Source organism: Oryza glaberrima, chromosome 9 (genome assembly GCF_000147395.1).
Source record: "Oryza glaberrima chromosome 9, OglaRS2, whole genome shotgun sequence".
In the NCBI taxonomy this organism is placed as follows: domain Eukaryota; kingdom Viridiplantae; phylum Streptophyta; class Magnoliopsida; order Poales; family Poaceae; genus Oryza; species Oryza glaberrima.
In genome coordinates, this window is record NC_068334.1 from 17,873,931 (window position 1) to 17,899,546 (window position 25,616).

The 25,616-nt window shown below is 43.9% G+C and overlaps 2 protein-coding genes and 1 pseudogene across 2 annotated transcripts; all 3 read right to left on the bottom strand.

Annotated features, from left to right (window-relative positions):
• Positions 1–1,005: 1,005 nt before the first annotated feature.
• LOC127784288 (cinnamoyl-CoA reductase 1-like) lies at positions 1,006–4,127 on the bottom strand. The gene is made up of 6 exons (XM_052311488.1): positions 3,936–4,127; positions 3,668–3,837; positions 3,351–3,536; positions 1,932–2,097; positions 1,616–1,811; positions 1,006–1,450 (listed from the first exon to the last, which is right to left on the bottom strand). Exons 1-6 carry the CDS (start codon positions 4,045–4,047, stop codon positions 1,276–1,278), a joined length of 1,005 nt encoding a protein of 334 aa, XP_052167448.1. The 5' UTR covers positions 4,048–4,127; the 3' UTR covers positions 1,006–1,275.
• Positions 4,128–5,771: 1,644 nt separating this feature from the next.
• Positions 5,772–9,075, bottom strand: LOC127784283 (cinnamoyl-CoA reductase 1-like). The gene is made up of 6 exons (XM_052311482.1): positions 8,816–9,075; positions 8,003–8,172; positions 7,715–7,900; positions 7,068–7,233; positions 6,275–6,470; positions 5,772–6,131 (listed from the first exon to the last, which is right to left on the bottom strand). Exons 1-6 carry the CDS (start codon positions 9,027–9,029, stop codon positions 5,960–5,962), a joined length of 1,104 nt encoding a protein of 367 aa, XP_052167442.1. The 5' UTR covers positions 9,030–9,075; the 3' UTR covers positions 5,772–5,959.
• Positions 9,076–13,394: 4,319 nt separating this feature from the next.
• Positions 13,395–22,434, bottom strand: LOC127783813 (cinnamoyl-CoA reductase 1-like; annotated as a pseudogene).
• Between the last annotated feature and the right edge of the window lie 3,182 nt (positions 22,435–25,616).

The window sequence follows — 25,616 nt, forward strand, 5'->3', positions numbered from 1 at the left end:
AGTAGGCTGAGGAGGTAAAAAATCGTGGTCATTTGTTGCTTTGGATTCAACAGTTGGCAAAGGTATGTACATTGAGGTACGGAGTACCACTTAATTCCTTGAGGATGTGTTTGGATAATGGGAAATGGGGGTGGGATTGAGATTGGATAATGGAAAGAGGGAGAATGGATGATTATGATTTAAAGATGTCTTCTGATGGGTGGGAAATCATTTCCCTATCCCATTAGCTAAACAAGGCCTAAGTGATGTTCCATAATGAAGGGGAGGTGAAAGGGTAAGACTGTCATTTATCATTGTAAGATAAGGGATGGATGAATGTGAGGTCGTATTGATGGATGACAGGATAAGGCGAGGCATTTGGCACAAACAAATGCATCTCGTCCTATACTCATGCTTGGCCGATGCCGCTAGTTTCTTCGCCGCATTGCTGCTTTGCCTTTCCCCTGTCCCCTCCCACACGAGGGGTGCCGTCTCCCCTTCTCCTACCGTTTGTGCCAACATTGGTCATTTTCTCAATAAACATCGGTTGCCAATTACATAGTTTGATTTTATGTAATTCATTAATATGCTGTATTATCAGGGCTTGCATCTTCATCGTTCCCATCCTGAACTAGGGGAGTTACTAAGGAAACATAGTAGATAGTATAGGAATGCCTAATCCAGCCCCATTTGATATTGCTAGTACGTAAAAAACATGCACGCTGCATTCTTATTTTTTAAACGTTAGGATATTACCTGCACGTTGCAACGGGATTTTAATTAATAAAAAATATCATTAGCCCGTTATTACATAAATTTGTTACTAATATGTGAGCTCTCTAGTGAGTTGTCTTTTTTTTTTCCTTCCCACAATAAGTAGAGTTGGTGGATGTACCATCTATACTTCTTTAAAAAGGAGTAGTGCTAGCTAGTGGTGAGTGATATAACACTTATGTTCTGGTCTCTTCATCCCTCATCTAAATTCACTAGTATTTATATGAATTTTAGACAAATATACAAAGCACATACGTGAATCTATATATTAATTTATTCAAAATAAAAAAATAATGTGAAACAGAGGATGTATTAATTAGTCCCTCCGTTTTATAATGTAAGACTTTCTAGCATTGCTCATATTCGTATAGATGTTAATGAATCTAGACATATATATGCCTAGATTCATTAACATCTATATTAATGTGGACAATGCTAGAAAGACTTATATTATGAAACGGAGGAAGTAGCTGATAATCGGCCTGATGCCAACTTATTATTACACATATTTTCAGTTCATTCCTAGGCAGCCATACGGTAGAGATAGGGAAGCCGGAAAGGTTGTCCATCCAGAAGGCCTGCCTTCTCGAAGAACTCGATGCTGTCCGCGAATGTCTCCTCCCGTTTCCTTGGTTTCCAGCCCAGATTCTTCAGTTTCTCCGATGTCACTTCGGCCTTGTAATCCAAATCAACCATTCTGTCGAACAATAGATGAGCTGTTCAAATTAACCGTGTTCATGTTTGCAGTAGAAAACACCAGTACAAATTAAGATAAGCTCTGGAATAATAGGTTGATGTTGACACAGCCATATATAGGAATATTGCACCTACTTTTGTACATTTTCTTTAGATAATGACTTACTTGTCTACATAATTGTAGTTAGGGTACATGGTCTTCATCAAACTCAACAAATCCTTCAGGTCCATTTGTTCTAGTGCGCAGATGTATCGCTCAGATGGCCCTGCCTCTTCATATGCTAGAAGTAGAGCATCAGCGACATCACGGACATCCACCATGGACAAGAATTTGTTGTTCATTGTATCAGGGCCATGGCCTCCTGCATTGTTATGTTTGTTAGTCGTATTCTACTACTAGTATTATCATCAACGAAAATAATCTTGATTACTGATTTATGAGTTCTACTATCAGTAGAAAAAAAAAACGAGAATCATGCAACCTTGGATGATATAGAGGAGAGCTTTGGTGGTAGTGTTGAGTTGCACAGTCTGCAACATTGGGCCAAAAACAATTCCAGGGCAAACCGTAACAACATGCAGACCATTCTTGTTTCCGTATTCTAGGGCCATCTCTTCACCTTCAGTTTTGGCAAGAGAGTACCAGTTCTGCCAACACATGTAGAGAACTGATTAATTAATGCTCGCCAAAAAACACATGTAGTTTTGGCAAGAGAGTATTAGTCCTAATTAAGAACTGATTAATAATGCTCCCAAAAAACAAATACACCCTTTACATATTATGAGTCGTTTTGATTTTTTTTTACTCAAACTTATTTAAGTTTGATCAAATTAAGATTTTTTATGGTCCAGCAAATTGTACCGCTCGGTACGCATCTGCCGTTCGTTCCGGCATGGGTAGGATCGGAAGAGAGTGGCGCCAGCCATGCGTTGAAGCAATCAAGTGGCGGCGAGCGGCGGATTCTGGCATGCGTTGAAGCAGGCCGCGGCGGCGGCATCGAACTCGTCCTTCCCGGCTGCAGCGGCGTTGAAGCAAGCGGCGGCAGTAGCGAACTCGTCGTTCCCAGTGGCGGCGGCGTCGATGTCGTCCTTCCCGGCGGCAGCGGCGTCGATGCCGTCCTTCCCCGCGGCGGTAGCGGCGGCGACGTTGAAGCAGTCGACGGCAGCAGCGAACTCGTCATTCCCGGCGGCGGTGGCAGCGTCGATGTCGTCCTTCCTGGAGGCGGGAGCGTCGATGTCGTCGTTCCCGGCGGCAGCGGTGGCGACAGCTGAGTTCACCTCCAAGAGTCGGCGGCGTCGATCCAGGAGGCGGCGGCGGCGTCAATCGATCGAGAATCCCAGCGCTTCTAGGGTTCGAGTTGCCCGTCCATCCCTCCCGATCCGGTTATTATACGCAAAGTTACGTTTTTGCCCTTCCACCTCAGTTCTCCGCGTGGTACTACACAGGGACAGAATTGGTACCGCCCGGTACCAAACTCTACCAGCCGTTGGATCGGGCCAGATCCAACGGCCAGGATTTTGGTACCGGGCAGTACCGGTACCAACCGCTGTACTGTAACAACGCTCGATCAAATTTATAAGAAACTATGCTATAATTTTTAACACAAAACAAACATATTATCAAAATACATCCAATGATAGATTTAATGAAACTAATTTGGTGTTTTAAGTATTGCTAAATTTTTCTATAAATTTGATCAAACTTAACAAAGCTTAACTAAGAAAAATATCAAAATGACTTATAATTACGAAGAAGAGAAGAGAGTATGATGAAGGTGACATGAAGAGAGGACTGGACATGTCTAACTAAAGAATTTCAGGTGACATTGATGTGTTAACATGGGGATTTGATCATTTGATGGATGCCTTAAGTTGCTTAATCTGGCAAATTAATTTCTGACCTCAGTTTCCATGCAGAGCTTCTTGTCTGACCAAGAAGTCTCATCTTTTGGCCTGTCATGAGGCCAGCTCGGGTTAAAGAATACAGCAGCAATGGAGGAGACCACGACGAGTTTCTGAACACCTGCGGCAGAGCAAGCCTCCAGCACATTCCTGGTGCCTTTCACAGCAGGAGCCATCATCTCCTTCTGAATTCGAAATCGTGTTTAGAATCATCATCATCATCAGCAGCAGCAGCAGAGATATGCAGATTTGCAGAAAGCAAAATCACGAGAGGTTTCTGGTTGTTCAGATGGTGTGTGCATAGATATATACTTGCCTCTGGATCAACCATCTGTTCTTCCGGCACCGGAGTGGCCGGATGGAAGACGCCCTCGCAGCCGGCGAACGCCGCCGTCAGCGAGCCGCCGTCGAGCACGTCGGCCTTGAACAGCTGCAGATTCTCCGTGGCATTCTCTAGCTGCTTCAGAAACGCGTTCTTGGGATCATCTGGAACAGCAAAACAAGAGGAGATTAAAAAGAAAAACACATCTAATTAATCACACCAAGATGATATACTTCCTAGTTTAAAGCAAGATGCAGCAAACCTGGGTTGCGGACGGTGCCGTGGACGAAGTAGCCGCGGGAGAGGAGGAGCTTGACGAGCCACGAGCCGATGAACCCGCCGGCGCCGGTGACGCACACGCGCCGCGGCGGCATCTCCGGTTGAACTTTGCCGCTCTGATCAGATTGGAATCGAAGCCCCTTCGTACGCACGCAGCCACAGAATTTGGTTGCAACAAAGTCCATCGCCACGGGGGTATATGAAGTGTACGAATGTACACACATCATCGACTAGGACATTTCTAATTTGCAGCCACAGAATTTGTTTCAAGTCCAATGCCACCAGGACACGGATGTCCAATTGGCCATAAACAATGTACATCCACAAGGATGTCCAATTTGCACGATGCGATCTTTCATATGGATATGGCATAAAAAGGATATATAAAACTACCCCGGAAGGTTATAATCAAGAAAAAAAGAGCACACCATCGTGGGGGAAAAAAAAAGCTTTTATCCTTGCAGAAGATGTTCCCTTCTTTCTTGCTGTACATATGTCATCTAAATAATTATGAAAATTTAAATAAGTTCTAATAAGATAATTAATATGTGATATATCACTTCACAAATTAAATATACACGTATAAATTTAACATCCTTATATTGCAAAAAAAACAAAATACTCATATGTATGTGAATATACACATACTAGCTAGAGTTTAATTTGAATTTACATGTTGTAAAGTGATATATCAAATATTAATCTATCTTGTCAATTGTTTTAATTTTTAGATGATGAAAAGATTTTCGGTCTTTACTTCAAACAAGTTACAGCAACTTATTACATAATTCACTGAACGGAGAGCATAAAAAACATCAAGGACTATACAAGAAATAATAATACCAACACAAAATAGATAAACATTTATTCAAGTCTATTTGTAAACCTCCATCTGAAGTTGACAAATGTCTGTATGACCATTAATTGTCTCTAGCTTCCGGCATGCAGTATATATTAGTTCCTTGTTCTCATCACACATTTGTAGTTGTCCTAAATAGTATCTGCATATAATATTTCATTGGGAATTTGTTAATTTAAATGATATATTCCCCATCACCACACTAATGGTGCCTACACATATAACAGAGAAAAGAAATGGCACTGGGTCGATCGTCACTATGTGTGACCGATCATCACCAAAATCTATGATAGACCCACAAACGTACCGCTTACCTCCGTCTCCAAACAGATGAACACCCATAGGCTCCCAGACTTCACCTCCCTCACACATACTCTCTCCATAAAAAAATAAAGACAATCTAGGGGATCGTTTTGGATTGTCTCTTCCTAGTACAACGAATTTAAACAACACTTTATCCAGATTTGTTATGAAAGGGTCACATCTTTTTCTAGATTTTTTTTTCATGAGAGAGTCATAATATATTATCCAAGAATGCTGCCCGATATATCTTAAGGTGGATTAATCAATGATGCTTCTGGGCAGGATACGACGCCGGGGTGCAAACCTTGCCACTGACGGTGATAGGGCTTAAAGATAGCCGCAAGCCCGCAACTTGGTGATTCAGTACATGCCAATTACAGCCAGATGCAAAAGTAGCATCCAACGGTTGTTATAATTTAGGTCTCATCGGGTACTCATATTCTCTGATAAGTCAAAATGGTTTATTACGAATAAACATTAATTTATAGGTAAAACTTTTATATATATGTTTTTAATGACTTAAAGATCAATGTAAAAAAGAAACCACATTAAAAATATCTTAAAATTAACTTCAAATTAAATTTGAAAAGTTAAATTTTAACTTTAGCTTTGATTTATTAGGGCAATTAATGGGACTGTTAATATGACATGGCTGCATGAAAGAAAAATCGGTATTAACTGTAGCTATGATCAACTTTTTGTAAGTATACATGATACCGGCCTCCTAAGTATCAGTACAAGATACATAAAAAAAACATGCATTAACTTTTTTTTACAAGGTGCATCCATACTAGTAAATGGGGAAGATTAATTAGCTGAGAATTGGGACCAAGGCCATCTTCAGTTCATTCCTGGACAGCGAAATAGGGAAGCCGGCAAGGTCGCCCATCTAGAAGGCCTGCCTTCTCAAAGAACTCGATGCTGTCCGCAAGTGTCTCCTCCCGTTTCCTTGGGTTCCAGCCCAGATTCTTCAGTTTCTCTGACGTCACTTCGACCTTGTAATCCACATCAACCATCCTGTCAAACAACAAAGCTGCTGCTCAAACTAATCTTGTTCATGTCGTGAGCACAATTGCACAAAACACCCTTGAGAGTTGAGACTAACTCTGGTATTATATATAGGATGATGCTGATCACAATGATAAGGAGATTTCACTTACTTGTCTGCATAATTGTAGTTAGGGTACATGTTCTTCATCAGATCCAATAAATGTTTCAGGTCCATCTGTTCTAGAGTGCATAAGCACCGCGCAGATGGCCCTGCCTTGTGGTATGCTAGAAGTAAAGCATCAGCAACATCACGGACATCTACCATGGGCCAGAATTTGTTGTTCATAACGTGAGGGCCGTCGCCTCCTGCATTCCAATCAAACTAATTAATCTTAAAACCAAAGTCCAAGATTTAAAATCAACTTGGAAGGTTGAAGTATTTATACTTGCTCTTAGATCCTTGGTGCTTCCCCGTTTAAATTATTTGTCGTTTTAGCTATGTCCAAAGTCAAATATTTTTAACTTTGATGATTATTTTCTTTAGAAGTTTATATAGTTTTCAGCATATAAAATTATGTATTATGAAAGTATTTCTTATGGTGAATCTAAATACATAAATATTATGATATTTTTAAACTATATAAATTTCTAAAAAATTATGATTAAAGTTAAAAATGTTTGACTCATGATAAAGATAAAACGATAAATAATTTAAAACGGATGAAATAGTTAGCAGCGGGGAGGGAATGCTATAGAAACTATCATGTATAAGAATCTGTCCTATGGAGATTATGGAGTTATGGATTTTGCGTTCCATGAATTTTCAAACTACAATTTCTCTAAAATTTCAGTATCTTCTATTTTTTAGTTTGCAACATATAAAAGTTTAATTCGCCCCTCTTTACATATTTGACCATAATATGTCCAATCATCTGTAAAGAACAAAGAATTAAAATGGTGAACCCTTAATCATATAGAGGAGCACTTTGCTGCTTGTGTTGATTTCCACTGTCTGCAACATTGGGCCAAAAACAATTCCAGGACAAATCGTAAGTACATGAAGCCCATTTTTCTTTCCGTATTCCAGGGCCATCTCTTCAGCTTCGATTTTGGCAACAGAGTACCAATCCTGCCAAGTGCCAACACACCAAGTGAAGAGTAGTATATTAGTCCAAAGAAGCAAGAAGTACTTCCTCCGTTTTACAATGTAAGTCATTCTAGCATTCCCCACATTCATATTGATGTATGCCTAGAATATTAATATGAATGTGAGGAATGCTAGAATGACTTACATTGTGAAACGGATGGAGTACTTAATTATTTAATGCTTCTCACAAAATAAAAAGAGCTGAAGAACTAATTAGTACTACATGGATAAAAGGATTAGATACATCTAAACAATTTCAGGTGCACATTCACGTGTTAACCAGGGTTTACACTTTCGATTTGGGTGATTTAGGTAGCACTGAAAAAAAATTTCGGTTCATACATAGATTTGCCGGTGGGGTCCAAAATTACAAAAATTTCGAACCGAAGTTGCAATCACTGGTGTTAACATGTGTTCTGGGATGGATCATGGATGCCTGGTGCTTAATTTGGCGATTTCTAACCTCATTTTCAATGCAGAGCTTCTTGTCTGACCAGGAAGTCTCATCTTTCGGCATATCTTGAGGCCAGCTCGGGTTAAGGCAAACAGTAGCAATGGAGGAGGCCACGACGAGTTTCTGAACGCTCGCAGCTGAGCAAGCCTCGAGTACATTTCTGGTGCCTTCCACGGTAGGAGCCATCATCTCCTTCTGAATATATACTCGTGTTTAGCACACAAGATAAGCAGAGATGCAGATTGCAGAGGGACAAAAACACGAGAGGATTTTGGGTTGTTGAGATAGATTACTTGCCTGTGGATCAACGATCTTTTCTTCCGGCACCGGAGTGGCCAGATGGAAGACACCCTCGCAGCCGGCGAACGCCGCCGTCAGTGAGCCGCAGTCGAGCACGTCGGCCTTGAACAGTTGCAGATTCTCCGGAGCATTCTCCAGTTGCTTCAGAAACGCGTTCTTGGGATCGTCTGAAACAAGAAAAAGAGAAACACAATCCAAAAGGGGAACAAGAAAAATGAGCACCTAAAGATGAGTTCTGTTTTCTGAGGGAACGGGCAGCTCTGCCATTTTAATTATAGAGTTAATTTTATTTGGACCACCTTTTATTATCGATGTTTCGCTTTGGACCACCTTAGAACCAATGTTTTCACTTTGGACCGGGTATTTTTACCTTTATTTCATATTGGACCACTAGAGGGTCTGTTTGGTGGGTTCGCATCAGGGGGTAAATGGCAGAGGGGAACAGTGAATTGTGAGTAGTGCTACAGTGTTTTGCCATTGCTACACTAGCAAACAGCGAAAAATCACCGAGTTACTTTATTGGAATTACTGTAGCGATTGATCTCGGCATCAAACTTGATTTGACGGCTGTAAGTAGCCAACGTGACTGCAATAGAGTCAGCAGCTGCAGCAGTATAGCAGCAGAACAGGGGCAGACATATCAACTAACTTTTCTTAAAAAAATTATAACTTGATAAAATTTGTCCATTTTTTCTCCATTTTGCACCGTTACCGCTCTAGGAAACCCCGAAACCGACGAGAAAGATGCAGTACAAAGATTGGGAAAAGAGAAAAAAAAATGAGCAAGAGATGAACAGCTTATACATATACCTGGGTCACGGACCGTGGCATGGACGGCGTAGCCGCGGGAGAGGAGGAGCTCGACGAGCCACGAGCCGACGAACCCGCCGACGCCGGTGACGCACACGACGCGCCGCCGCGGCGGAGGCGGCGCCATCTCCGGTTGCTCCTGCTGCCCCGCCATGTCAAAATCTAGGTCGCTTCGTACGCAGGCACGTACTGAGTTTGGTTGCAACATGTCCATTGCCACAAGGTGGTTAATTTGACGAAGATATCATCGGCAAAGGATGACTCATTTGGCAGCCACTCAATTCTTCCACAATAAAGGGGTGTTTAGATTTAGGGATGTGTAAAATTTTAAAGTGTCACATCAGATATTATATAAGATATCGTATGAGGTGTTTGAATACTAATAAAAAACTAATTATATAATCCATAATCCGTCAGTAAACCGCGAGACGAATTTATTAAGCTTAATAAATCTGTCATTAATACATATTTACTGTAGCACCACATTGTCAAATCATGGAGCAATTAGGCTCAAAAGATTCGTCTCGCAAATTAGTCGCAATCTGTGCAATTAGTTACTCTCTCTGTCCCAAAACACAAGGGATTTTGAAGGGACATGACACTTTCTAGTACTAGGAATATGGATAAAAATACATGTCCAGATTCGTAGTACTGTAAAGTGTCACATCCCTCCAAAATTCCTTATATTTTAGGACAGAGAGAGTATTTTTTTAGACTATATTTAATATACTTTATGTAGGTGTTCAAATATTTGATGTGACAGTGTGTAAAATTTGTTAGTGGTATCTAAACAGGGCCAAAGTCCAAAGCCAAAGGCCAAAACGATGTAAAACACTGCATCATCGACAGGGACGTCCGGTTTGCAGGGAAATTGAAAGCTAACATTCTCAAGCCGGCGCCTTGCCCTCAAAATGATTGGACCACGTGGCATGCTTACCTTGGAGATAAATCTTGGATTCTACTAAGGTAAAAAAAAAAAGGTCATATGAAAAAAAAAAACTTTTGAGAGCACAGACTTCTGTAGTCTTCTAGGCTACAAGTCCCAAATACTCTTCTCTTGCATTGTTTCCTTTGCGCTTCAACAACAACAATATATCTCCATCAACTTCTACTAAAAGTTCCCAATTGAAGTCGACAAAATAATATCAAAAGAAAAAAATATAGTGCTTGTATTTCGTTTTGAATTGCTTGAAAATTACTAATATCACATCTAATAAATCACATACATATAGCAAGTATTTTTGTCTACGTCTCTATGTTTGAGATGATGAAAAAAACAAAATGAGTCCAACACTAAGGGCCCCTTTGAATCACAGGAATGAAAAAACGGAGGAATAGGAAAAACATAGGATTCTGACAAAAATGTAAGTGTAAAACAGAGGATTGCAAAACACAGTAAAAACGTAGGAATGACCGTTTGATTGGACCACAGGAAAAACACAGGAATTTAAGGAGAGATAAAGACTCAAAGGATTTTTTCCATGAGGTTCTACCTCTTGCTAAAATTCCTTCAAAACTTGTATTGGAAGAGGCATTCCATAGGAATTTCATAGGATTCCATAGGGTCCATTCCTTTGATTCAAAGGGCTTTATAGAAAAAATTACTATAGAAATGAAATCCTCTAAAATTCCTATGAAATTTCTTTGAATCAAAGGGGGCCTGAGTATGTTTGAAGAGAAATTAAACTCTCTATCTTCCATACATAACTAAAAAATCTATTGAAAATTATACTGTATATTTCATGCGAAAAAATAGAATATATTGAATAGGGGAAATATCAAGATTTCTGGTTCCAAGAATAATAAGAAAACCTCGATATATCATATTGGTTAAAGTTGGAAGCTAAATTCCCTTCACTAATTATTTTACTGCTTAGTGTTTCGTTATTGTATTCTGAAGGAGATTTACATAAATAGAATGGGAACAAATGCGATGTGGAAGAATGTCACTAGCTCCAATAAGAATATGGAAGGTGCCCCAATCGATCCAACCCCAATATTTAGATTCACGAGAGCTAGTGAATTTTGAGGTTTTTCAATTAAAGAAATCTACTATTACGTGTTAAGTTACAAATTAATAACCCATCAAGTGTTCCTTCCAAGTCTTAGAAGAAATTTAATGGGAGTTGAACTAATTCCATAAAAAGCACAGTGAAAGTACAATGGGAGTTATAATCACAAAGTAGAATTACAAACACAGTGGAAGGTATGGTATTTATAGTTTGAAAGAAAAACAAATATATTTTTAACAACAAAAAGTGGTACACAAATATAAGCTTTTTGCTGAAATTAATTACAAAACGGGCTAAATTGGCTAAGTAATACAAAGGATAAGTGTGGTATTTATATGATAATTCTAAGTAATACAAAACGGGCTAAATTTGACAGGCTCACCAACAGGTGCGCCAAATTTCTACTCCTAGTTAACATAAAGTTTCTATTTTCTGGTTAATTAATTGTGAGTTAGTTAATGATTTGTCTCATTTTACGTGCCATTAGCTTAATCCCTGATTCGAACGGAACGATATGGCCAATTTGAGGTTTTTCAATGAAACTGTTTTTTTTAGAAACTTCATTGAGCCACCGTCGGTGATCAAAACAGTACAATGAAGGTCTAAAAAACCCTTAGTACAATGAAGTTTCTAAAAAAACAGTTTCTTAAAAAAAAACAGTACAATGAAATGTTTCTCTGGCTCTCTGCTACTTAAAAAAATGAAATGTTTTTGGCGCCCAGAATCGTCTGATGAGATCCTAGCCCTTGGGCCTCACCGGCCATAAAAAGCACATGGCCTCACGTGAAACTGTAACGGGCCAAAACATTCGTAATGTGGATTGCATTTGCATGTCATAAAGCCCAAATGCTCATACTATCGCGTGGCACAGATTAGACGGTTCAACACTTCTATCTACGGAATAATTAATTATTTACCACTCTTACGAGTGGTTCTAGAAGATTTTGCCACTGAACATATATCATAAACATATAAAGGCCCATATGTCATAGACATCGAGTGACAAATCATTAATTCGCACGTCTTAAGAGTGGTAAATAATTAAATGTCCCTCTCTCTACATCACTTGTAGAATTCTGGGATCACAATTCCGAAATGGTCTCCCATGCCGGGCGCGGGTAGTATATCGGTTTTCGTGAAATATAGTTGAAAATCATCAGATTTCAAACAAATTTCACGAACCAAGAATTGAATTCAAATTCCCTAGTTCAACCGATCTTTTGTCGAAAACTGAACTAGTTGTTCCAAGAGAAATTTGTATCTATGGCACAAACATTTTGTCAATACCAATAAATATAACAAAATTCTTTCACCTTCTAGAAATACCACAAAAACCCTATTCCTTCCAAAATAATACCACAAATCTCAACGAAATTAATGGGAGGGATACGACGCTACTTTCCAAAGACTGAGTTGTCTTTTCGCCCTTTTCTTTAATTTGTCGTATCTTCTCCCTTTTTCCTCGTTGTTCACCAGTTTTCTGTTCGAGCCTTGAGTCCACATCTATGGCAATGGCGCAAGGTGATGCTTGGGGATGGGTTTCTAGCGCCACCATGGATGCTTCAGTCAATTTTTAGGGCTTGGGGATGGATTTATGGTGTCGCTGTGGATACTTGAATCGATTTTTAGGGTAAGGGACAACTGGTGAGAGAGAAGATGCATGACAAGAGGAAGGAGGCGCAGGAAACTTTGTCTCGGAAAGTCACGGAGTCTATTTCGGTCAATGGTACCTGACGTTTGTGGTAATTTTGGAAGTTAGGAGAATCTTGGGGTATTTATTGGTATTAGCAAAATGTTTGTACTATAGATGAAATTTTCCCTTGTTCGAAATTTTTATTTGAAAATTATTTTTGTATATTTTGATTTTATTTTTAAAAAAACAATTTTAAGTACTTTCAAATTTGAGTAAGATAATATTTTATAGACTTTTCAACTGAAATTTTATTTCAAAATTGTAAATTTAGAATAAACTTTGTACCTAAAAAAATTGTAATTTCAACTCAAATCTTAATATTTCCGTTCCACTTTTAAAACTGTCAACTCTAAATTTACAATATTAAACTTAATAATTTGTTTATTATTTCATTATAAAACGTTATGCTACTTGCGTCCTCGGCGCAGCTGCACGCGTTAGGAGCCCCTGGTATTGGATGCCTGTAACAGGAATCACATATAAGCCCATCACGAAGAACCCATACTGAAATAGATAAGAATGTAAATAAACCATTTCTCTCCTCCAATATTAATGAAAAAGAGGCAGTCCTCCTGCCCTCTTATTCGAAAAATAATAATGAAACAGAAAAGGGGCCCAGAAGAGAAGGAAACGACAAGCGCAGCCGTCATGGCATCTACAAGGACACAACAAGAGGTCGTGATTATCATTAACATATGCACACAGAATCAAAGGTTCCATACTAAAAGACATATAAATGGAACAGCTGGGAGTTGGAACCATGAACATCATCACTACATGATGATCCTTCATTAATTATTATTGCCGGACTTTGAGCCTCTGCGAGGGCGCGACCATAACGATATGAAGCACTGCATATGCCACTGCAGCTGGTTCAATTATCAGCAGACAACCTGAAGAGATGGGGAAGTCGGCAAGGATGCCCATCCAAAATCTTCAGAATGCCTGCATTTTCGTAGCAATCGACGCTGTCCGAGAGTGTCTCCTCCAGCCTCCTTGGTGCCCACCCCAGGCTCATCAGCTTCTGCGATGTCAATGACGCTTTATGCTCCACATCAGGGATGCTGTAGAAGCAAATTAAAGATTTGTTCAAGCCATGCAAATACTGAAGACACAATGAGGATTATTCCATGTTGTTCTAAGTCTTGACAGAAACTGGTATGAGGGAAATTTGACCTACTTATTCAGATAGTTGTACTTTGGGTACATCTTCTTCAGCAAGTTCACCAAATCCCTTGTGCAGATGTGATCTGATGAGCAAATGTATCTCTCAGATTATTCTGGTTTTTCGTACAGTAAAAGTAAGGCATCGGTCACATCACGGACATCGACTATGTGCCACAGTTTGTTGTTCATCACGTCAGGGCCTCCTGGAATCCAATTAACAGGGTCAAAACTACAGTGAAACAAAATAATTTTGCCAAGTAGTAACTAGCAATATTCGCGGTTGCAACAGTAATAAGACAACTGTAAGGTTTCTTTCAGTACTGCGTACTCATTTTCCTAAAGATTTAGTGGCACATTGAATGTTGGTTGTAATCTGACAGTGCCACCACAAGCACATTCAGGCGTGAAATATCTACAATAAATGAGCCAAGTGTAGGAATCACATGCAATAGATTGCATAGAATCTATGCATCTGGATGAGTCAAGTGTAGCACCATGAATGAAGTAAACAAATTGTCAGAACTAGTAGGCTAGTAGCAATGTAGCATGATGGCTTGCACAATGGCAAGAACATGACAAGACAATTATCACTTCTTACATTTACAGCACTACACAAAACATTTTTAAAAACTTTCAGTGACACGTAAGAGTGCTTTTCTTTCACGATTCATCAGTTTTAGCACAGAATTCGCTGTACACTGCTTCTTGTTGTTGTTGTTGTTGGTTTTTTTTTAAAAAAAAAACCGAGCCAGCAAACGCTGGTGCTATATTAAGTAGAGCTGTACACTGCTTTGTCCATTGCCATTCAATATTAAGCGTGTAATATCAAGTTATGAACATTAATGAGCTAAGTGGGGAATCACATGCAATAGATGAATAAGTAGATTGTAGAGAATCTGCCTCAGGATGATTATTCCCATCTTGCAACTATACACTGTAGAGCATCTGAAAAAGGTCAAGCAGCTATATCTGAAGAATACAAGGATAAACATGGGGCAGGCAAAGAAATAAGTGATCACTCACAAGACAGATTCTAGATAATGGCCATACCACATTATTTGGATTTTTTTTCTTGATTGAGTTGTAATAAAGTGCATCTAAGTATCTAACCACAGGAAATAACTAAGCAATCACATCTAAAGCATTGGGCTGGACCAAATAAATGCATTTCAACACTAGTAACAGGGTTTGCATTAACACAAGTTGACTAATTGTTAGGGAGCATAACTAACTTGCATTGTCAGGGTATTCATCAGAAAAGCAACAATTCAGGCAATAAACGAGAAGAAATAAATGGAGGAGTCACCAACAAGGGACCTTTCATCACATAGATGAGGAATTTGCTGCTGATATTCACCGTAGGCTGCAACATCGGACCAAAAACCAACGGAGGGCAGAGTGTTACAACATTCAGTCCATTGTTCTTCACATATTCGAAAGCCGCTTATTCAGCCATAGGGCCTATTCACTTTGATGTCATTTTCAACCTTACCAAACTTTAGTAAAGTTACCAAAAAAAGTGGCTACATTTAATTTGCTGCCAAATTTTGATAACTATATAAGAAATCCTGCCAAAATTTTGGTATAGTTGCCAAAATTTTGGCAACTTACCAAAATTTTGGCAATGCCAAATTTTGGTAAGTTTTTTTTCATCAAAGTGAACAGGCCCATAATCTTCGCAACAGGATACCAATCCTACAAACAGGAAGCAGTAAATATCACAGTTTAGTCATCGTGTAAATTCTCTATGAAAAGGGCAGGCTGAAGTTGCAAAACCAACGAGGAATCAGACATCTGTATGGACAGAACCTAGTCATTTACAATCGGCTGCTTGAAAGTGATTTATATTTATTGTTCTGGCAAAGTGGCAATCAGTTGCAGTAAGAAAGTATTACTTCCTCTGTTTTTAAAGATATGGCACAATTGACTTTTTAATATAAGAGTAAAACACACGGCCGGTGTAGCGCCCGTTCCGTCGTGGCGCCTAGCGGGAAAATTATCTCTTAAAAACCCTAATTGCGAAATCCGTTTCCTTGCTTGTTGTCTAGTGTCCGTGCCATCTCAGATCTCAAATCCCCGATCTATCGTCGAGTTCAATCCCGAATCCAAATCCTTCCCAAATCAAATCCCTCCGCAAAAGTCTAATTCGCCTCCCTAGGGTTCGATGGGCCGAATCCCTCTCGGCCCATCTCCCCCTCCCTCCCCGGCTCTCTCTCTCTCTCTCTCTCTCTCTCTCCCTCTCCCCCCCCCCCCCGCTCTGCCCAAGCGCTGCACGCGCGTGCGCGCGAGCCGAGCCCTCTCTCTCCGCATCCCGCTGCCGTTCCCGCCGACGCCGCCAAATCGTCGCCGCGCGCCGATGCTTCCCGCACGCGCGCGCCGTGGTGGCCGACCGGCCAGTCGCCGCCGCCGTCAGCCTCTGCCGCGCCTGCCGCCCGTGTCGCCGCTCCGCTCCAAGCCGCCTCCGCCGTCATCGCCGTCATCATCGATTCGGCCCCGCCACTCCCCGCGCGTGCCTCCAAGGGACGGAGGCAGAGCCCTCCGCCCCCCCTCTGCCGCGTCACTCTCTCCCCACCCCCCCTTTTTCCCGAAGCGGCAAGGAGGCAAGCCCCCTTTCTTCCCTCCTTTTTCTCTTTTTCTTCCTCCGCCGGCGTCATTCCCCTCCTCCCTGTCGCCGATTTGGCCGCTAGCCGGAGCGCCAGCTCGCTGGCTTGATCGTCCAAAGTCGGTTCCCCTCTCCCAAACCGACATTGTCGCCCATACAAACCCAAGTTCCCCCCCTTTCCTTTCCTCTCCCATTCGCCCTCGCCCCACCGCGCCATTGCCGTCCCTCTGCCACACTCTCGCCGACCGCCGTCGTCGCGTGTGCTGGAGGAGCCGGTGCGCGCTAGGACGCGGAAGGGGACTCCGGACGCGCCCTCTTCTTCCTCTTCCCCGGCCCGAGGCCGGAGAGATCGCTCCCGTGCCGTCGGCCCATCGTCACTGCACCCTTCCTCGTCGCGGTAGTGTCGCCCTCCGTTCTCCCTCCTCGTTCCATCTCCCCCCCTTAGTTTTCGGTAGTAGCATGCGTAGCCTCCCCATGGCTAGCCGGCGCCGCCCCGACGGCTACCGTCGCTCGCCGCGTGCTCGCCGCCGTCGCCGCCCGAGCTCGGAAGCGCCTCTCGTTGCCGGCCTTCCTTGATGCATTTCCGCCCAATCCGACGCTAGCAACGGGTTCCCATAGCCGCGTAGATGCTCTCACCGCCGGGAATCGGCCCCTCGTGACCTCGTCGCCGTTTCCCTTTCCCTCGCCGCCGGTTGCCGCCGCCGCAATCCGCCACCATCGAGCATCCCCCGGCGAATCCGAGCTGTTGGCTCGTCTCCCCTCGTCCTGCGCAACATCCCGGTGTGCTCGCCTTCGCTTGTATCGCCGTGGTTCACTCCACCGCTCGCCGCTGTCGTCTGCCGTCCGTTCCAGCCGGCATCGTCGTCTACCTCCCGCCGGTCCGCGTGGCTGCCACGTAGGCGCCACGTCGGTGCCACCTCGGCCGCAACCAGGCCGACCGACTCGGCCAGCCGCTCCCTCCGTTTCCCTCCCCGTGCGCGCGGTCCACCGCGAGCCGTGAGGCTGCGCGTGGGCCCGCCGCACCGCGTCCTCCGCGAACCGCGCGCATGCGCCGCGCCTCCCTCCACAAACCCTAACTCGCCCCGCGTGCACCTCGCTCACGGTGAGCCGAGTCGCTGACAAGCGGGTCCCACCCGGGACCACGCGGGATAGACCCGGCCCACCGGCTCTCTCTCCCCTCCCCGCCCGCGCGCGCGCCTTGGGCCGCCTTCTTGGGCCGGCCGGCCCGTTAAGCTCGGCCGAGCCGCCCCTTTCTCTCGGGCCACGCCCTAGCCGCCCGAGAGAAGTCTAATTTCCCTCCCTCCCTCTTTTCTTTTCTTTTCTTTTTCAAAAAGGATTTAAATAAATACTTTTCCTTTAGACCAAAAATCCAATAATCTTAGAAATTCAATATCTTCCCAACCGTAAGTCCGTTTGACTCCGTTCAACTTCCAAAATTCCTCAAATCTCGAGATCTATCTAATGGCACGCTTAGAGGTCAATAATAGGGCTTTATTTTCGCCGTTTGTTGAGTTGTCCCGTTTCGCGTGTAGTTTCGGAGCCCGAAGACCCGCAGTGCGAGGATTTCGAGGATCAAGCTCAAGATCTTGAACAAGGCAAGCCACCCTTGAACATCTTGAGCCTATATTTGAACTTAATTATGTTGCTTGAAAAATATTATGCATAGGTAGGATTGCACTTAATCTGTTTACACCGTCTGCAAGGCAGACTGGAGTGCCCACCTAACTTGTTGCATCTGATCCTTCCATTGTAATTGTTATACCATGCTCCCTTGTAACCACCTAGTTGCGCCTCGGTAATCATGCACTCTGCACGGGTATCGACGGTCGCCTTCAAACTTAAAATCTGAGAAACACCTTGGGTAAAACTTGGGTTTTACAAAAGACTTGGAAAACCCGACACCTGGGTCGGTGCTTGCAAACTAAATGAATTTCCAAAATCGCGGACCGGGGAATGTACCGGGAGTACGGTTTCCCGCTCTTGCACTTAAGGACCATTTCCTTGGAATTTCATCCGAACATAAGACAAGTACGACCACATGGGTGGAATGGGACACCCCTGGCTGAGTAATTAGCTAATCGGGGGAGCCTTGATGCCAAGAGACATGTGGATTCGCCGGGGTGGTGTCGGGGAGGACCCCTGGGCTTCCTGGCACAGTATGGTCTAGGACCTAATCTGGTGTTGGTCTGGGACCCCTCTCGTTGGCATATGGTGAACCTGTGTCGGCTTTCGAAATGCCTTGTCATGAAAGCCTTAAGGTCTCTAGTCGTGGCCGTTCTGCACGGGCTGGATGATCCGGGTTAGTAATGTCGTGTGGGTAAAGTGTACCCCCTCTGCAGAGGTTATTAAACTGTTCGAACAGCCGTGCCCACGGTCATGGGTGGATGTGAGGAGATTCCTAGCGTAGTTTTGTTTGACCACCGCCTTGTGAAATTTGCTGTTGAGAAATGGGTTTGATGTTTAGAAAATCTGCGGCTGATGGGATCAGCCAGGCCCGGGTGGCCGTTTGAAAGCTATTGGCCGGGTGCCAATCTTGATCAATTCAAAAGACTAATACATTGCATATACTTCGACCGGACGAGACGCACTGTCTCATCCGTGTCGTTTGAGAAGCACTCAGTTGTTTATGAAAAGAGTCAAATAAAATCAATTGCGAAAACAACAGCCTTCCCTTGAAGCCTGCATTAAACACTTATTTCCCATGGCTTGCTGAGTACTTCCGTACTCACCCTTGCTCTATATAAATAATTCCCCCCCAGTTGCTGAAGAAGACGAAGCGGATCCCGCTGATGAGGAGTTCTTCCAGGAGCAAGCCGGCTACGACGAGTTTTAGGGTTTCGGCCTAGTTCCCAAGTCGCGCCTGTGATGTGTGGTCCAAGTCTTGGCTTCCGTTTCCCTTTTGTAATGCAGTTGTGAGCTCGGGATCTGTCCGCAGCCCAACATGTCTGTACTCCTACTCTATAATAAAGAGACCTCTGTTGCTGTGATATTCTGTCTTCCTGTGATACCAGCACTGTTTCCTAGGACTGGTATCGATTAACAGGTTAATTTGGAGCGTCACGGGCTAGTTCCTCTCGGGACTAGTTCGGGGCGTGACAGCCGGTCCTTAAAGTTGAGCGCGGGTGTTACTTAGGTCCACAATCTTGTAAATTGCACATCTAGTTCCACCATCTTGTTTAAGTGACTCATTGAGGTCCAAAGGACCTCCGACTGGGTTGATTGGCTTACATGGCTTACACGGAGCGCTACCTCCTCCTCCGCTCCGTCGACGGCCGCCCGAGCAACCTCTGCCGCCGCCAGCGCCCGAGCGTCGTCCTCGTCGTCGTCCTCCACTCCTCTGTCGCCATTTCTCAATGCCGCCGTGCTAGTGAGCTGGTGAGGGGCGGCGCGGCAGCAGGATCCCAACGCCGCCGCGATGTTACGGATCCCGACGTTGCCGCGACACTGCTGTCCACCGCCCGCCCTCGTGTGCTCGCCAACCGCTGCTCTACCCTCCGCCGCGCTTGCTCACCGCCGCCCGTAGCCGTGGTGCACGATGAGGGGGGTGTCCGGTGGCGAGCACGCATGGAGAAGGAGGAGGGGGTGGCTAATGGCGAACGCGCGAGGAGAAGGAGGAGACGGAGAGGCGTTTTGCTCGGCCTCGGCCTCGTCGTCTCTCGTGCGCCACCGCTGTCTCCACTCGAGCGTGTGTGTTGTGCTAATGTGCTGCTTGCTACTGGCGCTTGCGGCGCTGTCGGTAGCGGCGGCGGTGTGGCATGACTACGACGAAGGATTTGGGGTTTTTTGTGTTGTCCTTGGCGCTACTGTTGTGGAGGGGTTTGTTTGCAAAATTGGTGCTTGCGTGGCGTGCCACGTCGGCGGTCAGGGCCGGTCATGTGGGGTTTGGATCTCAATGAGTCCGGCCATGCATTTTACTCTTAATATAATATTGGACTATTTGTCTTATTAAAAGATCTAGTGTAAATATGCTAAAAATATAAGTCATGTTTAAAGAACATTTAATGATAAAAAAAGCACAATAAAATAAATAATTCTTACATAGATTTTTTTAATAAGATGAAAGGTTAAATATTATATATGTATATATGTATATATATATATGTATATATATGTATATATGTATATATATATATATATATATGTATATATAAGTCAACAACATCATATATTTAAACCGAGGTAGTATAAGTTATTTGTAAGAAAAGTACTAACAAAATATATAACCTCACTCTTTTCGCAGAGCGCTAGGTCTGACCAGCAACTCTCATATTTGAGTCTATTTGGAGGCCAGTCCGGGTTAACATCAACAGCAGCATTGGAGGACATCACAACAACTTTCTGAACCTTAGCAACCGAGCAAGCCTTCAGCGCATTCAAGGTTCCCTTCACAGCAGGATCAATCACTTCTGACTGCAACGGATGCATTCAAAACATTGTTTTTTTTTTAAAGCACATTCAAAACATTGTGAGTTCAGAGTTTCAGCAACTTAGTTGAGCAATCAGGACAAGCTTCAGTTGAGCTATCAGAACAATATTCCGTACTGTAACACATGAACTGAGTTACTGGTGGAGAAATGCTCTGTAGTCCCGGTTGGTAGCCCATCGCTATCTTTAGTCCCTGTAAATAACCGGGAGTAAAGATCGATCTTTAGTTACCAACCGGGATTGTTACCAACTGGGACTAAAGATCTTTTTCCTTTTATTTTTCTCTTTTTCATTGTTTTTAACATTAAATATTGATTTCACCTCATCCTTAAATTATACCAAGAAATCACAAATCCAAATCATCACGTATCACATAACATCTCCAAATCCTCAAATAGATCATCTCCAAATACATCACAAACTCTTAAAAACATTACATCACAATTTCTAAAAAATACATCACAAATTCTCATCACACACAAATTAAATTCATTGCAGGATAAATCATAAATTGTAAAAAAAAAAGAAGAAGGCCGGCCACTGCCGCCTCCCCTCCTCCCCTCCGCGCTGGCCGGCCACCGCCGCACAGGCCGTCTCCGTGCGGCCCCCACGCCGCCGCGCAGGCCGCCGCCCGGCCGGCCCGCCCTCTTCCTCATGCCGCTCCACCTTCTCCACTGTTAAAAAAAAGGAAAGAGAAGGCTTGGAGTTAGAGATAAGGAAAAAGATAAGAAGTTAGAGAGGAAAATAGAGATAGAGGGAGGAGTTTGTTGTGTGGACGGGAAAAGAGAATAAGTACTAGGGATTATATAGTGCGTTTTGATTTTTATTCCCGGTTAGTAACATCAACCGAGACTAAAAATAGGTTTTTAGTCCCGGTTGATGTTACTAACCGGGACTAAAGATTTTAGGGCCCTGACACGGCCTGTCATGGAATCAACAGGGACTAAAGATGAACTTTAGTCCCGGTTATGATTTTTAAGTACCGGTTGGTAACAACAACCGGGACTAAAGATCAACTAGTCATATTTCTCTTATAAGCTGGGACTAAAAAATTATTTTTAGTCCTGGTTTTTAATGAAATCGGGACTATTGTGGATTTGGATCGACCAATGAATGATGGTTTTCTAATATTGAGTTAAGAGTACACTGAAGATGCATTAGCAGTAGCAGATTGATTAGCATCAAACTTGCCTCCGGATCGACAATCTTATCCTCGGGCACCGGAGTCGCGAGGTGGAAGACGCCGTCGCAGCCCTGAACCGCGTGCGTTAGCGCGTCGAGGTCGAGCACGTCGGCGGTGAACAGCCGCAGATTCGCCGGGGCCGCCTGGGACGCGTCCTGAAGCCGCTCCAGATGGGCGTTCTTGGGATCACCTGACGGGAAATCAGAGAGCATTACGCCATTAATTAATCAAGGACACTATGCAAATGCGTCACTCTCCTGTTTGGCCATGAATGAATCACTCCAATTTTCTTGGCTGAACTGTTCAATCTTCAGGTTGGAAATGGATGTAGCAAGAGGCCAAGAGAGCGGTAATGGTGCCAATATATTGGTGAATAATTTGGTGATGAACAGTTACTATACATGGGTCGCGGAGGGTGGCGTGGACGGCGTAGCCACGGGAGAGGAGCAGCTTGACGAGCCAGGAGGCGATGAACCCGCCGCCTCCGGTGACGCACACGCGCGGCGGCGCCGGCGCCGGCGCCGGCGACGCCATCTCCGGTCGATCTCCCGATTAAAAATTTCCTGAGATATGTGCAGTGCACTTGTACAGTGCGTCCAAGTTTTCAATGAAATTAATTAATCAAATCGAGCGAAGACAAGAACAAGATTAGCATCCAATGCCGCGATCCATTTTATTTTAAAAAAAGAAAATCGGCCATAAAACAAACGAATTTGTTTTTTTTTTCGCCGGACTAAACTACACGAATTTGGAGAGACTGGCGCAGGAAGGAACAAAAACACGTGGAACGCACGTAGCCGAGCAGGGAGACGACGCGCGAGATCGATCAGCCAGCCACCGTGTGCTGCCATCGCCCAGCGCGCGCTGCTTCGCCGGCGGCTGCACGCGCGTCTCGTGGATCAAGTACGCGACCTCCGTCGGTAAAAAAAAAAAAAAATCTGCAGCGCCGACGCCGCTGATTGGCAGCTCGATCACCCCAGCGACGCCGCTTTTACTTCGGTTCCAGGAAGTCAAAACCAATATACATTAGGATAGTTACCGTCGGCCCACAGAGCCTGTTCACTTTGATAGCAGTTTCAACCATACTTTTTTTTAAAAAATTGTAAATTTTGGATACGTTTAATTTGTTGCCAAATTTGATAAATAAAAAAAAAATCCTGCTAAAATTTTAGTAATATTGTCATCTTGCCAAAATTTTGTAAGGTTTATTTTGGCTACAATCTGAACATGCCCTAAAAAAATAAAAAAAATGACAGGCCAACCTAGGCCTTGCATTGTTGCGGATAGCTGGCCGATAAAGGAATTTACGCGATCAGTACTTAGCTGCAGCAATCATAAATGACAATTAAAACGATCATACATGTGTGAACTATTTAACTTTTTCTTTCTTTCTTTTCTATATGGTATATGAGGGTAGAATTGTCATTTCATTCATACCATTGCATGCAAGGATGACTTGGCATGCTCACGTGACACTTTTTTAGGTCTAAGGACTATATTAACCCAAATGATTAATTTGGATTTGTTTGGACGATTTAAAACCTCAAGGACTAAACTGAGCCCGAAGCGAAACTTCATATAACGTATTACTAGCTATTTGCCCTAAAAACAACTAATAAACCCATAAGCATATTATAAAAACTACTCCCTCCATTTCACAATGTATGACTTTCTAGCATTGCTCTCATACTGTCTCTAGATTCATTAACATCTAAATAAATGTGGGCAATGCTAAAAAGTCTTTCATTATAAAACGGAGAAAGTAGTAATATTGATGACAGATCATTAAACCGTTGATTAGGCATGCAGCTTATAGCACTAATGGGTTATGGCTGTGCTTCCAATCATCTGTTCGTTGGTTTGATCGAGTTATGTTGAACACATCTTTCTGCAAAATCGGTGAAAAGCGGCGACTCCTGCATCCTATGCTAGCTCCAGAATGGCAAAAAGACATCTTGAAACTGCTTAAGCGGCTGATTCCCACAAACGTTCCCGTCATCAGGCCCAGGCGCCCAGCCCAGCACCCCACACCGCCGCCCGCACGTGGTACGAACAGCAAATATCGCCATCATGAAATTCATCCAAGGCAGCGGGAATACTCAATAATGTACTCAGTGTATCGCTTCAATGGGGTGATCGTAGGGGGTGTGTGTGGTGTAAAGTTTTAACGTGTTACATTAAGTATTATATAGGATGTCGTATAGGATGTTTGGACACTAATTAAAAAACTAATTACTGATTCCATCATTAAACCACAAAATTAATTTATTAAGCATAATTAATCTATCATTAGCAAATGCTTACGGAAGTACCATATTATCAAATCATGGAGCAATTAGGCTTAAAAGATTCGTCTCGCAAATTAGTCACAATCTGTGTAATTAGTTATGAGTATTTTTTTTACTATATTTAATACATTCATATGTGTTAAAACGTTTGATGTCACAGAGGGTGGGATATAAAGTTATAAACAGGCCTGTAGCCAATTAACCCGTCTCGATCGAGTTTCCGGCCGGCCATGTGTTACCGTTGTTGTTAGGCACGTAATCCTGGGCTTTGCTTCTAGAATCCCTCGATCGATGGACACCTCGCGTACGTACGTACGTCCTCAGAGAATCCTCACCCTCTCGATCGGCCCCTCTCCACGTATACCACACGCGCCTGAGCGCGACATATGTACGTATCGCTTGACTTCCGCTGTCGTACTCCCCCGTGGTCCGTGCGGAGGTAAATTATGGATCGTAGTAAGTACTACTAGCTCATCATCCGCGCGTGTTTTCGCTTCTTCACGTGCACACTGATCAAAGCACACATCAGCAGCAAGGTGATGACGACGCGCCATACGTACGATACGTGCATGCGTGACGCGTCACGCGCGCGGCTCGGAACAAAACAACCGTTCTACTCGCGCCCTCGCTCGCGCGCTGTGTAACGAGTCGTCCACGGCCACGGGACCGGGGGGCGCATCCGCGCGCATCCCGCGGGCGCGCGTCGTCGTGCGCGTACGCGCGGGGTCAGCGTACGTCGTCGTGGATCGTCGTATAGCAGCTGCGGCCGCGCGCGTCGTGTGTCCCGCGCCTAGCTAGCTTGTCGTCGCTGGTGTGGACGACTTGGTGGTAGGTGCGCTGCGGGCGGGGCGCGCACACGGCTAGCTAGTAGCCAGCTACCAGTAAAAATCGCGGCGCGCGCGCGTGGGCGATCGATGGATCCGCGGGCCGTCGTCTTCCCAACCGCCACCGGCCGGCCGCCGCGCGGGCGCGCGCGTTGCATTTAGTGTGTCAGCCATGGGCGCGAGCGCGTGGCCGGGCCGGCCACGTACGTACGTACGCAGCTTCACATGGCGGAATAGATGGTGCATGGCTGGTGCACTGCACTGCGCGGCGCGGGCGCCGCAACAGACCACGGAATAGAGATGGCCGCGGCCGGGGTCGCGGAAGGAGACAAGAGGCCGCGTTGTTTGACCTAACCTGCATGTATGCATGGACGATGGATCATTAGCCCTCTTCATTTTAGTCTCCTAAGAATCTTAACAGAGATGATTTAAAGAGACCAAAAGTATATATTGAGACTAAAATTCATTAAGCTGCGTTCTTTTCATTGGGTTGGGAACTTCTTCCCTTTTCACGGAAAACGGAGTGATCCATTAGCGCGTGATTAATTAAGTATTAGTTATTCTTTTTTTCAAAAATGGATCAATGTGATTTTTTAAGCAACTTTTG

Coding starts and splice junctions, on each gene's coding strand:
- LOC127784288 (XM_052311488.1), bottom strand. CDS start 4,047: ATGCCGCCGCGGCGCGTGTGCGTCACCGGCGCCGGCGGGTTCATCGGC. Junction 1,812..1,931: donor TCTCCTCTATATCATCCAAG/GTTGCATGATTC, acceptor ATAACAATGCAG/GAGGCCATGGCCCTGATACA. Junction 1,451..1,615: donor AACTACAATTATGTAGACAA/GTAAGTCATTAT, acceptor ATTGTTCGACAG/AATGGTTGATTTGGATTACA.
- LOC127784283 (XM_052311482.1), bottom strand. CDS start 9,029: ATGGACATGTTGCAACCAAACTCAGTACGTGCCTGCGTACGAAGCGAC. Junction 8,173..8,815: donor TGCCACGGTCCGTGACCCAG/GTATATGTATAA, acceptor TTCTTGTTTCAG/ACGATCCCAAGAACGCGTTT. Junction 7,234..7,714: donor AGCTCTGCATTGAAAATGAG/GTTAGAAATCGC, acceptor GGCACTTGGCAG/GATTGGTACTCTGTTGCCAA.